The sequence below is a fragment of the Thalia democratica genome, chromosome 3, assembly GCF_965202585.1.
Source record: "Thalia democratica chromosome 3, ktThaDemo2.hap1.1, whole genome shotgun sequence".
NCBI lineage: Eukaryota > Metazoa > Chordata > Thaliacea > Salpida > Salpidae > Thalia > Thalia democratica.
The window spans coordinates 74,804,505-74,819,611 of NC_139167.1; the positions used below are offsets into that span (position 1 = coordinate 74,804,505).

At 24.8% G+C, this 15,107-nt stretch overlaps 1 protein-coding gene across 1 annotated transcript; it reads right to left on the reverse strand.

Moving 5' to 3' along the window:
• Positions 1–929: 929 nt before the first annotated feature.
• On the reverse strand, positions 930–2,991 carry LOC145832538 (kelch-like protein 25). Its single transcript, XM_082939853.1, has 2 exons — positions 2,697–2,991; positions 930–2,344 (listed from the first exon to the last, which is right to left on the reverse strand). Exons 1-2 carry the CDS (start codon positions 2,989–2,991, stop codon positions 930–932), a joined length of 1,710 nt encoding a protein of 569 aa, XP_082795979.1.
• Between the last annotated feature and the right edge of the window lie 12,116 nt (positions 2,992–15,107).

Genomic DNA, 15,107 nt, shown 5'->3' on the forward strand with positions numbered 1-15,107 from the left:
AACCTTTTAAAGTTTATCGTTCTATAGTTATTACGCATGTTCATACTTATTATTTAACAGTTCGAATCACAATAAATAATATCTTTTTAGGTTTAATTTTTAACTAAAACCATCGTTGCATCATAAGCATTATATATTTTTCTAACTTTTTTGGTAAGGCTGCAGTAAAATGTATTGTACTATATCTTGTTTTGGATAACTTTAAAATGTTATTTATAATTTAACTATCAACTTTACATTATTTATATTAAAATAAATTCATGTCTAACTTTTTAGTTTTTCTAAAGGTTGTAAATATATATTAGTCCTGTACAAGACGCAAAAAGGTATTTGTGGTGTGCGGTTCGATAATCGAAAGGCTTTTCGTTCACCAGGTCCTAAGACCACATAAATTGAGTTTTTTTTTACTAGTCGTTCAATACACTGTTTTTATAACTAGTAAAAATAGGTTTGAACATATATTTACTTGTTTGAATAACCTTTAAAAGTGGGAACGGGTCTAAATTGCACAAAGATACTTTTGCACGAAGACTAATTTGCACGAGGGGACAAAATTGCACGAAGAAATTTTTTTCACCAAGGGTCAATTTTGCACGACTTAGAATTTTGCACGGAGATTCAAACTAAAATTTTTGGGTAATGACTAGTCTTTAACAGCTATGAACATTAAGTTTAAAGTTATAAGACTACGTGATTCAAAATAATTTATCAACTGTAATAAAGTGTAACCACTTTATTAATAAATTTTTAATACCGCTATAAAATTTATTAATCTAAAGTCAAACTTTCCAATACCCGTATTATAAAAAGCTTTGCTAGTGTTGTAACTGTAAACTTTTAAATTTTAACATAAAATAGTCACTAACAAATATAAGAGTTAATTTTTAATAGAAGCTTAATTTATTTTCCTAAAACGATATAAAAACAGCTCACATTTGAGACACTGCACTACATGAAAATGTACTATAAGTTTTACTTTCTTCAAAATCCTTTTTAACCCAAATATTCTGTATGACGTCATAGCGCCATACAATTTTGTCGTCGAATACCGTGATTTTATTTCCGATCAAGGCAATATTTACGCGGGAAAACACATTGTAAGACTTTAAAAGGGCGAACTTGTTGCAAGTGGAATCGAAAACTTCGCACCGTTTCGAAGCTTTACCTCCGATCACAAAAAGCTTGTTTCTCATCGCGACCGATCTGTGAAAACATCTCGCTTCGACCATGTCGGGCATTTTCGACCACGAGTCGGCTGCGTGATCGTACGCCTCAACCGAGCGCAGAGGCGCACTGCCGTTTGAATACATTCCTCCCGACACGACGATTCTTCCTTCGAACACGGCGCTTGTAAAAGACATTCTTGCATTTTTCATTCCGCAAACTTCCGTCCATTCTGAACGTTTGACATCAAATTGGAAGCACGTGTTAAAGCATTGTAAAGCTGTTCTACGTCCGCCTAACACAAATATCATGTTCATGAATGGGCAAACACTGAAGAAGTCCCGATTATCAGGCATTTTTCCGACCGTTGACAATTTGTTCTCAACAGTCGAATATCTGAAAAATGTCAGCGGAACTTTATCGCAAAAATTATCTCTGCAAAACCTAGTAAAAATATGAACTTCTTCTCCCATTGTTACTAATTCAAATTGGTCGTTTTTTGTGTAAAACGGTAAATTGGGTTTGACGTTTGTTAAATTGTCGCTATCAATCAACTTCAAAGTCATAGTTCTTCTTTTGGAACGAAAGCAAACTAATATGTTGTGTCTACTTCGGTCATAATATCTACGAATGTAATAATTATGATTTTTATTCTTATAGACACCTCCTTTAAAATCGTGATGATCACAATCTTTAAGACTTTTCATTACAGGAATGATATCTTCACTTTCGAATAACGACGGGTTTTTAGTAATTACATTTTTCAAGGCAGATTCGGAAAGCAATGGGAACCTTACTTTCAACAAAAGATCTTTTGCGTACTTCCTTCTATCTGTATAATTAAAGTTCAACCAAGACTTTACTGCCTTAAAAACTTCTAACTCTGTGTCTATTTTCAAGCTTGAGCTTGCCAGAACTATTTTCACTAGATGGAAATTCAATTCTTTAAAGTCTTTTGTTTCAAATACGATTGAAAAGCATCTCTCCATCAAGTCAAGTGTTGACTTTGCGACATGTTCCAATTTTAATTGCTTACTAATTTGGTAATACTTAGCAACATTTTCTACTTTTACTTTTTTAGCTATCTTTTCGGTAACTTTTGTTTGTAAATCTTCGTTGAGTAAAATGTTGTTCAATTTAAGAAAAGCAGTCAACAAACTTTCATTGAAGTTGATGGTATCTGTTTTTTTAGACTTATTTGTTTAAATTATCGTTTTTTGCTAAATAAACAAAGTTTACTCTGAACTATGTCATCAACTATTTTAAGTACTGTTAAAACATTGTTAGTTTTCTATAACTGTATATTTTGGTTTTAAGTAATAATTGATGACTTACACAAAACCAGTTGTAACTATTTGTAATTTTGCATATACAAATTGTCTTGTTTCTTGTATTGAAATGTAGTAAAAAAACTAAAAGACAGTAGTTTTTATTTTTTAGATCAATTAATGTTTATAAGTTTAAATAAAACAGGTTATATTTTTAAAGTACCGAAAAAAAATTGTGTATAAATAATTCTAAAACTAACTAACCGTTTTTATAGTATGCATTTAATATTTCTAGAGTACCAACATCAGTGCGTGACAAAGTTTCTTTTCTACATGTATTTACAAATGGGGCAATTTTCTCATTTTTTAAATTGAGTTTAAACAAAACGCTGTTTGTCAAGTCTAAATTTCTTTCAAATGTGTTTAGCTTAGAATTATTTTTATTCACTAACTCAATTACCTTTTTCAAACTGCTATTTGTAAACTCAGTTTTTTCTCTAGGTTTCGTTTTACCACTTTCGGAAGTTTCACCCTTAGAAATATTTTTCTTTATTGTCATGTTCTCTGTTAAGGTTACAAACTTTTAAGTATCTGTTAAAAATAGTTAGAACCTGAATAACAAAGTATGCCTTATATTTAAACTCTATATATTTAGTTATTTTATTAGTAAGTTAATAAAACATAGTCTTAATATTTTTGTGTTATTTTTTTTTGAGTATTTTATATTTTTTTTTATTCTGCCATAGAGTATTTTTTATTAACCAAAATAATTATTTCAGTTATTCAAATATAAATTAATAAACTATTTTTAGTACTTAATTTAATCAAGAAGTTCTCTAAATAAACTAACAGTTGTAATACAATTCAACTAGTTTATGTTTTTTGTACATAAATGTATCAGTAAATGATAGTGTAAGCTGACTTGAAAACCAGTCTTTATTATTATTTTTTGTTTTATCATAATATTGTTTAAGGCTACTTATACAACAGCAGTTATTCAAATTTAACCACAAATAAAAAAAATAACTAAAATTTAAAAATATACAACTGTGTAAAATAGGACTTAAAATAAGCAATGTAAATCTTTTAGGTTGATATAATGAAATTAAAAAGAATACTTTTTATAGTTAAAAATACTTCAACAAGATTTTGAATGGAATTTCTTTGTTGAGAAGTAAAGCTTTTAACATTGTTAGTATAATAATTTACCGAGTCACAAAATATAATTATGCTAAAAGCGTTATAAATTTTGGATTAATAGACCTAATGTATGAAACAAAGTTTTTTTTTTATATTGTGTTTTAATAGCTACAATATCAAAATATTTTTTCTACTCTCAGATTTTAAAAAGAAGAAAAAGATGAAACATGTAGAAAATTACGTTAAAAATAAAATATTATTCCGATAAGTTAAAGGTTTTCTTAGTTTTTAGCAGTAGTCCTCAAGTTTAACAAAATCTATGCACTTCAAATTGCAATTTTAAAAACTGCGCATCCTAATCTACAGTTTTTTACATAATTTCTACTGCAAAATTTTCCAAGTTTTTGTTCAATTAACCTTCTTTATAGAAATCAAATACTTGCGTAACCCTCCAACTAAATTACTCAGAAAACTATTATTAAAAGCACCTAATACTTTTTTTTTGCTCTTTATCTGTAACTCCAGACTACCTAGTGTAAGTTTTAAGTTATGCATTATAATTCATACACACAAAATTAGACTTCATTCACACCAAAAGTTTTGTGTACACTAGTGTGCATCAGTGTACATTTTGACGACCGCTGGTTTAAAGAATGCCTGTTGTCAAAAAATATTAAATGGGTTGCCACTATTTAATGCAAAAAAAATCAGCCTGAAACGTCGAAACTAGCCCTATTTATACAAAAGTATTGTACTTAACATACAAGCATAAACTTAGCTTGAAACGTTTTTTTATGAATTTTATAAAAATGTTCAAACTTAAGACCCAATTATTTTCGTTATCTTAATAGCTAACTAAAAACTTCTTTTTCATTTACAGAACAGTCCTTTGTCTTTAATTAAAAATAAAATTTAATTGAATTGAGGTTTGAGTTTTTGAATTGGGCCCCTTTAAGAATATTAGTTTTTTTATACTTTTTAATTTAGACAAGCTTTTTTTTACAAACAATAATTATTTTTTCAAACTTTCTTTTTTAAACACACTTATTAGAATGAGTTTAATAATGTTGTAAATATTTTTTTTCAGTTGTTTTTTAATTTTTTTTCTATAAACCTTCAAAAATTTAAGAAAAGTTCAAATTTTGAACAATTGCCGTTTTTCAGATGTACAGCTTTTCATGCAAAAAAAAATATAATAATAATTTTTATTTTTAACAGACTCGTATAATTATACTTTATGATGTTGTGATATTTTTTCTCAATTAATTTTTGATTTTAAAAAATAAGTACCAATTCTTAGCAACCCTATTTGAGGAATTTCTTGCTCAATGCTATAAGTTTAGGTAAAACTTTTATGGTTCATATAGTTTAAAAACAATAAAAAACTGGAAAAAATATCACATAAAATAAAAATATATCATAAAACATAATTATACATGTCTGAAAAAACTAGAAATAATTTAAAAAATATTTTATTTTTGCATAAAAAGCTGTATATCTGAAAAACAAAAATCGTGAAAAATTCGAGTTTGTCTGAAATATTTATTCAGGCTTTTCGTATAAAAAAAAATTACGAAAAAATTTTACGGCATTGTTAAACTCATTATTGTAAGTATGTTTAAAAAAAATTATTACTTTCGGAGAAAAGCTTGTATAATTAAAAAAATATAAAAAAATTTCAACATTTTTAAGGAGGCCCCATTTAAAAAGTCAAACCCCAACTCAATAGATTTTATTTTAATTAATGACAAAAGACCGTTCTCTAGAACAAAAAAAAATAATTAGCTACTAAGATAAGGAAAATAAATTGGTCTTAAGTTTAGACCTTTTTTACATTTTTATAAAATTTCTTAAAAACGCTCTCAAGCTAAGTTTACAATCGTACTTAACATTCATTGTTATTCAAGGTTGAATGGGTAAATACTTAATTAATCAATGATAAAGCAAACAAACTTGAATAATGTACAAACTGGAAATAAGCACTAATAAGTATATTAAATCCTTAACTAAATCTTGATAAAACACACCTTTTGTCAAACACATTAATTTTTAAAAATAAATTAAAAACATTATTTGGAGATAAAAAATATCTACCATGATATTGAACTGATGAAATAAATAAACAAAACAGCTTTTTAACTACAAGAATAATCTAAATTTGAGAGAAAAGTAAATAAGTATAGAAAAATTATATTAAATATAACCAATAAAGCCTGATATTTAAAAAACTTGGGCCTAAGTTAAAAAGTTGTAATCAATTTTTTTAGAAAATATTCAAAAAAATGTTTTCTAAACTTTTCTAGTTTAATAAACAGCCAGAATTATATAAAACTTTCAATAACAGGATTGCAAAATAGCTATTTCTATTTTGCAAAACTATATTACAGTATTAAACTTAATTGACTCAAGAAATATTTATTAATTTTAGATCAATTAGAAAAAATAAATAAAAATGCATCATTTCATTAAAAAAAAAATAAAGTTTAAATATTAAAGTTTACTAGACTATATTTTACTAAGAAGTTTACAAATAGTTATCAGTAGATCAATTATAGACTTTGAAAATAGTATACAAAAACAGTCACATGAAGAAATTATTCATAAGTTTAACAAGTAATAATTACTTAAGTTTTTACTGTATAGGTTGATCAAAATACACAAACCAACTACATTTATTAAATTAAAACATGGTTGCCATTGATCAAGCTAAGAAAAATTTCCTGACTTTTCCTGACTTTTTACCAAAATTTTCCTGACTTTTTTTAATCAGTTTTATTTATATAAATTGTTCACTTAATTTAATAAAATACTACCCAAATTATTTAATATAAAATCCTTAATTTAAAAATAAATTCAAAAAAAGTAAGTAGTCATAAGTAACTGTAAAAAAAGACATAAAAAAGTAAACTATTTATCTGTTGTATAAAATATTTCCTCTTATCATTAAGTATAACATTTAAACAAAGATATATATTGTTATATACTTTAAAAACTTAAGTTACGCTTCAAAAAATAAAAACAATAAGTAAACACAATCTTGGCATATAACTCTTTTATAACTTAAATTATAAATTTAAACAACATTGAAAAAATTATAAAGAGGTAAAGTATACACATTAACTTGTTACATAAAATACTAAATTAACTGCTTAGTTATAAAGAACTCAATTAATCAAACTAAAAACACTTTGATTCTAAAATTATGCTAGAGAAACTTATGTGTAAATATCACAGTTTCACTATGGAACTGTCCTTGCTACAGATCATCAACACTAAAAAAAGTTTACAAAATCTGTTTGTTTAAGAAGGGTACTTGTTTAATATGTTGATAGAAAATTTTTGCAGTTTTAAAAAGGATATTTTACTAATTTATACCAGGTGAAGGCATTGGAAATAAAGTTAACCATTATTGTAAATTTCTAGGAAAATTTTGGAATTTCTTTCTGACTTTAAAGGACTTTTTATTAACTTTTACCATTTGAAGGCTTTGGAAAACAGAAAATTTGTAAATTTAGACTGACAAAATCTGACTTTTTTTCAGAACCCCCATTTTTCCTGACTTTTGTCACTTAAAAAAGTTTTTCCTGACTTTTCCTGACCAATTGGAAACCCAGTTAAAAGTATAAACATTATATACAAGATGTTTTAATTATAAACGTGTAATTGTAAACTGCGAAATTACACAATATTCCTCCTTATTTTCTTTAAACTTTTTCTTTTTTTTTGATACAACACTACAAGAAATAACTCTTTTCAAACCTATTTTTAATATTTTTTTTTAATTAATCTAAATCTTTTTAACTACTTATCTAGTTACATGTATCTTTTGATAATATATATTATGTATAAAAGAGCACATAAACCAAAGTAAAGTTATGCTATATTTTAGGCAAAAAATAACAAAAAACAAGCTAAATTATTAAAAAAAACGTTCACAAACTATATAGTGTGTAAGTAAATTATTAAATATAACTTTTACAGTATAGTTTATTGTATATACAAGTTTTTTTACTATTTAAAATTCCAGTACCCAAAATTTATTGCTTGTGGAAGAACTTTTAATGAGTTTGAAGTATACTTTTTATAAAAAAAACTTGGTTATTTTTTTCTTTAAACTAATATTAATTAGAACTTAAATAAGTTAAATGCTTTATAATAATTAAACACTAAAAATTAATCATTTTTTTTTTCTTACATATCAATATGAGTTTAAAACTAAGTATTGGTTTAAATTTTCTAGTCCTTAAATAATCTACAAAATTTTATTAAAAAGTTTTTAAGTTTTTGTAACAAAAAGCATAAATTTAAGTTTAAAAAGTGTAATATAATGGTTTTTTAATGAGCTAGTTTTCCATATAATTTAACCTTTAGTTTGAACAATATAATGTATTGTATAACAAAGTATATTAAAAAAAGGTTCTACAAAACATTATTATAAAAACACTTATTCAAAAATATAAGTTACTTATAGAAATTAGATAAAAATTAGAAAAACTTAAAAACAGTTTGAGTTCAAGTGAAAAATACTTCTAAACTTCAATGTGAGAACTAAAAAATATTAAAAATACCTCCAGAACATATAAATATTATTTAGATAATAATTGTGATTCAAAACTATAAAATACTCTAACTATTAATTACATGCAGTATTTAATATATACTATAAGTCTTAACTATAACTTTGCCTCAGATACTAGCATTCAGGTTCACTGATTTTGTGACAACATCAAAACAATTAACATTCAATATTCAAATAGTTAAAAACTCAATTCATAACTGCCTATTTAAGTTAATATGAATTTAAAGAAACCGGCTCTTTTGTAGCAGCAAATTTTTTTTTATAATAGTTCTCTTATTAAGACGTATATTGAAGCACAATTTTTCCCTTTTTTTTAATAAAAAATGTAAATCTCAACTATATCCTTAGTTTAACTAGGAAAAACAAAACTAGAACTAATTGTAAATATTATTTGAAAACACTACTAAAGGTTTTAAAATTTAAAAAATGTTGAAATTTTCATTATATTTTGGGTGAACTGACAAATAGTTAACATAATAAATTATTAATTTAAATTTAATACTAATTCATCTGTTAACATGATTTCAAAAAACAAAACAATTTTCCAATCAGGGCATTTATATTATGGTAGAACTTTTAAATAGTTAGTTTTTAATATTTAATAGGATATAAAGGTAACTTTTTAAATTTTTTCGAAGTGAGATACTATAAAAATCTAGAATCCCTGTCTCATATTAGTCATAAAAGATTTCTTATATATAATAATAGAATTTTACAACTTAATTATAATTAAAAAAAATGTTTTAAAAACAGAAGTCATACTAATTTGCAAACTGCTCTGATATTAAAATGGTAAACTAAGTAAACATATTAAGCTTAATACTAGTGCTAAAGTAGAAGTTAGAGTTTTGAAATATTTAATGTTTATTAATAAAACTAAAATATAGTTATGTTACTTGTACATAAAGTTAATTCAAGAAAAAAAAGATATATGGTATAATTATTTAGCTTTGTCTTTTTCTATTTTAGAAAGTTTGTTATATGAAAAAAGGTTCCTTAAGGGTTTTTAGTTGAAATTTTATTGTTATAATTCTGTTTATTTTTTAATGTGCAGAAAATAAACCTTTTTCTTAAATTAATAAGAAGTTTAAACTATTTTCTGAATCCTATCTGACTGAGTGACAATTTCTAAAAACAAAAAAATAATACACTATTAGGAAAATTTTTAGAAGGTTTTATAATAAAATTCAAAGGAGATTTTCAATTAATGGAGTATTTTAAGTAATAATCAGTTTTACAGCTTTTTTCAGGGTTTTGATTCTTTAAATAAAAAAACCTTCCTGAGTGACATTTTAACTAACCTAAGTCAACTGGAACTTCTCAGAATGCTTTAAAAAAACTAAATTAACTTTTCAAAATAAATAAAATAATTTGTAAAAAAAACTTTAGTTATGCTGACTAAATGTTGTTTAAGAATATTCTGAGTTATTACCAAACTGTAAATTGAAATCTAGTGGTTGACAAATATACAAAAAAGTATTTTTTGTATCTTAAATAGAATTTAAAATAATTTTATGTATGTAAGTGATAATGTATAACACTTACATATGACTTATAGTAATATTACTAGTGCTAGTAATATGTCCTGAGATTTTCAAAAAATCAAAATTTTCTTAGTTTTTCTGAGAAGAACAAGTGTGTGAAAACCCATGTCGTGTTACATAAATTTTATAAAATTATCCAAACTTAAGACCATATCATTTTCCTAATCTTAATAGCTAATTAAAATTATAACACTAAATTATAAATAATAGCTTTTCTAAAGATAGGTCCTTCGTTTTTGATAAAAAATTCCATTGAAATGGGGTTTGACTTTTTAAGTGGGCTCATTTAAACTTTTTGTTTTTTTTTATATATTTTTTTATTTGTACAACATTTTCTCTAATAATAATAACGTTTTTTTAATTTTTTTCTAAACATACTTATTAAAATGATTTTAATGATGTTATAAATATTTTTTTTTTAAATTAAAAAAAAAAAATTATACCACAAGCCTGAATAAAATTTTTAGAGAAATTCCAATTTTTCACGATTTTCGTTTTTCAGATATACAACTTTTTATTCGAAAAAAAAAAATATAATAATTTCTGTGTGCTAACTAAGTTTTCAGGTTTAAAAAAAAACCTCAGTTGAGTTTTAAGTAGAAATATCTATATATATCTTTATAGTAATTTAAATAAAACTGATAATTTTAAAACCTTGAAATCATAAAAAAAATGAAACCTTTAAGAATCTGGCTAAAACTAACAGCTACATTTAGTGAAATTAGATTTTGGTAAGTATGAGCTTTTGATATTCACATGAGCCAAATATAATAATTTTTTTTTAACAGATTTGTATAGTTATGTTTTATGATGTTGTGATATTTTTTTACAAGTTTATTATTGCTTTTATAATATATGAACCGTAAAAGTCTCAATTTCTAAGCAATGGTATTTGAGGGATTTCTTGCTCAAGTGCTAAGTTTTGCATCCGATTTTAGATTAACAAAATGTGTGCAAAATATAATTTATCATAGATTTTCTCTTTTATAAGAACAAGTTTATAATTTTAGAAAGAAAAACTTCTTGTTTGCTAACACAAAAGATGTATAATAAAATAGAAAACAAAGTCAGTTATTTAACACTGGTTAAATTTTTATAAACTTCACAGCATTGTTATACTCAATTATTTCGCACCTGTCATCTCCCCGGCCTGCCCTTAGTTTTTTTTTAATTCTTGTCCTTTAGGCCCCGTTACTCTGCTGGTCGGCACCCCTTTTAGTTATGACTTGGATGTACGAGTAAGTGTGCTAGTACTTTTAAGTCATAACTTAGCTCTCACTTAAATCAAAGTTAAGTTATAACAGACTAATTTCACTCTAATGTTGTTTGAAAGATAACAGATATAAATTGCCCATTAGCGACTTGTTTTTAATTTATGCTACTTATACATAAACATTTTCTTCTCAAATTGTCCACATAAAGTTAAATTGTCCACATAAAATTATACTAATAATTTGCATCAATTATACGAGCTATTATTTTTCTGCCTTTTTCCACATTAAATCTTTGAATTTTATATATTTTATATTTACCATATTGTTACGTCATAATCTGGTACTCTCATTTTTATGAATATATTAGGTTTTTGCTAATATATGCAAGTTATATTTATAAACTATCTTTTGAAGCAATTTTTTAATAATGGAAGAGTAATATCAATTATACCAAAGTTAGTTTTAAGATTAAACATGCTTTCTGACTGAAGTACTAACTAATTTGTTGTATAGCTTGATCTTACTATAGAGCTATTGTGCTAACATTTATGATATATTACGACATTTATTACAGTAAACATGCCTAAAGTGAACTTATGTTTAAAGTATAATCAGCTAAGTTAAAATTTTACAGTTTAACTTGACTGGTATTCTCGATTCTACGACTATTCTAAATTTAAAATTAGTGTGTAAAAGGTAAAGCTTAAAATATACTCACTACATTTCTTTTTATTTGCTTGTAAAATTTTACTTTACCAAGACAAGTATTGGTTTAGAAGTGGACATTACCCAAAAGTTTTGTCCTTAAAGTAGAAAATATTAGCTTATATTGTTATTAAATTAAGCATACTTTAATGAAAGACTATAGAACTATCTCCCATGTACGGTAATTTCAGTCAATTTTGACTATAATTCAATATCAAAACATATTCTTAAACAATTGATCTATTTAAAAATATAGTTTTCTTTCAAATGAAAAATTGAAAATATGTTTTAGCCTTCAATCAACCGGTAGCATGATTTATAAAGTTTAAACTTGAAGTAAAATCGCATATGTCTTAAGTTTTATGGCTAGTATTGTGTTTTTACTATTTTGTTTGTATATCACACAGTTTTCTTCATTTAAAATTTATTTTATTTAGACGGTTAACATGTTTAACAGTTTGTTTAAAAAACCTTTTGTATGATATCTCTTGAATTAGTTAAGTTTGATCATATTCTAACGTTAAAAGCTATTTGTTTTTATTTGTGGTTTAAACAAAGTTAAATTCACGACTTCATTTGATTGATTGTATTCTTAGTTTTTAGCGCTCTCATTCAGTTTTAATTAAAAAGTAAGTTATATTTTACTTGATACTTATAACAGACATTAATAACTTTATTATATACACATAATAAGTAATAGATAAGGTGTATCTTAATTAAACTAATACATATAATTATATACATGGTAATTAGTTCTTTATTAATTATTAATTCATCTTTATTAATAAGTGTTTTATTGCTGCTTATAAATTAAATTAATATCAAAATTACAATCAACTCTTTGTACTTAATCATTAATTATCATCTTGTTGCGCTTGTTTGCATGACTGTTTCTAGTTTTTGTCACAAACATCATATGTATTTAAGTTTAAAAGATTAAACTGTTTCTATCAACTAATAATTACAGTTCAAATGTACATCCCATTTAGAGGCTTTATGAGTTTAAGGGTCTCTATCAAATTTAACCATTAAGTATAGCCTTTAACTTTTACAACGTGTGTGATTATCTAAATAAATAATGGTAGTTACCAGCTCTGTACTTTTGATAAATTAGATAAATACCATTACGCGAACTAATTCTTTCTATTATTATTATATTGTGAATATTTAATACAGAAGCTATTTTAGTTTTGAGGTCTTGTTTTGTTACCTTAACAGTAATTTTTGTAGTGCCATTTAGCAATTAAATATACATTCAGTTTCTAATAATGCATTGTTTCAATCAAGATAACTGTCAACTTTTAATGTTTGATACTTAGTTATCATCTTGTTGCGCTGTTTTATATGATTATTTTCAGTGTTCATTTAGTGATTAAACTGTTCATTTAAACAGTACTCTTTCTTTATTGAACTAAAACATGTTTCTGTGAAATGATATAAGAAAACAAAGAAGTAGTACTGGTTGAATTTATTTTTATTATATTTACCAGTGAACTTGTTTCGATCTTTATTAGCAAACGCTTAACTTTAAATTTTAAATAGTTTATACATTTAAATATATTTTTATGTTCAACCAATAAAGTTTTATAATCTTTTCTTGTATTTCCGTGTATCTTTAAGATTCACATAGTTTATATGATTAATTACTAACTTAGTAAAAATAAAGATCTTTGATAAAATTTATCATGCTTTTATCAAACTGTGTTTAATTAAAAAAAATAGCTTATGGTAATAATTTTTACTCCTGCTTACTTATTACTTGGTATTTTTTGCTTTTTAACTTGTTGTCTCGGTAGAAAACACAACAGCAAATAGTAGACTGTTGTTTTTGGAGTCAATATTGGAAGTAATGGATTTAAAAAGAGTTTGTCTATATGTATTTCTTATGGTTACCACAACTTAATGTCATTTAGGCTAAATGATAATTGCACTGTTCTTTACTTTCTTTAAATAAACAAACTGTAATATGTTGATTTGATATACAAATTGAAAAATGTTAACTAGTTCCTTTAGTTATGATATATGTAAATTTAATTATAGTATATAATTGTTTTGTTCTACTACCTTTAAGGTTTGTTGTTTTTTTTTTTATTTTAAGGTAAAACGAAATTGCATTTCGAACACAGCGTTTTTCAGCTAAGAAATGCGTATCATAATGGCACAGCGTACCTTGATTAACTGTAATAATTAAAATTCACTTCCCATTTAAAATGTTTATGAGTTTTAAAATCCAGTTTCACGGTCTGTATTAAATAAAACCATTATGAATAATTTATATTTTGAAGATTAATTTCGGTTTTTACTTCATAATTATGATTGACTTTATTTTACACTAAGTGAAATTCTCACTAAACCAAATAATGGCAAAAACTTAAAACTACGCCTATTTAGTAGCCATTAGTCTTTTTTCTAGTGCCACTCAAATCTATAAGGTTGTGTATATAACACATAATGGTCTTATTTCCTGTCAATTAGTTTTAAAACTCCCTTAGTTTTGCATGTTTTAAAGCGCGTCTACTTAGTTTAAACTTCTTTCTTTTTTTTCTTTCTGGCCGTAATACTATATTTTTTTTGAATCTATATAACAAGAAAGGGTTAAAAACTGTGATGAGGATTTATGTAGTCTTATATTCTTTAGTTTCAAGTTATATTACTTATGGGTCAATTTAAGTTTTATCATCCAAAACATCAGTTTGAATTAAAACAAAGTTGACTTTTTTTCAAACACAAGTTTAGTCGAATTAATTAACTTTACTCACGAATTAATTGCTCGAGGGTGAAATATTAGTTTGAAACAAACTAACGTTTATTCTTCATCTGCTTGTACTTTCTGTTTCAGTATCATAAGTATATTTTCAGGGTCTTTGGCTGAGTTTTAATGCGGATTTTAAAGGTGTTTTAGATATTTTGACTTTTGTTGTGATTTGGAAAATTTAATTCTAGCTTTTTAGTGTTTATTAGTTTGAAAGCTGATTATTTTTTTATTCTCGTATTTATTTGTTCATCTAAGCCACAAGATATTAGATTAACAGCATTTCACTATACTCATTAAATTAAAATACCCCTTCAATAGCTTTAATTAGTAGTTATTTAATTGCACCGTTTTCCACATAAATATTACAAATTAATTTGCATTAAAAATTTCAAAGCTTTCAAAAAGAAACTAATGATGCTGTATTGAAATTTATTTGCTAAAATGAGCTTGCTAATTATTACGCCATCAATTTGGTTTACACTAAAGCAGTTTACTTGTACATACACATAGCCATAAAAATTATTGTATAGTATATTTATAACATAATTTTTTTTAAATAGTTAGCTCATAATAGTTAGTATTATTTATACGCCTAAAACTTAATAGAATTAAACAAAATAAAATATATTTACATTTATGTTCAAACTTTATCTTGTTGCGCCAAATTATAAACATTTCAAATCTGATATTAAAAAAAGACATAAATTCGTGATTATTTTACTAACTTTCTGATGGTGT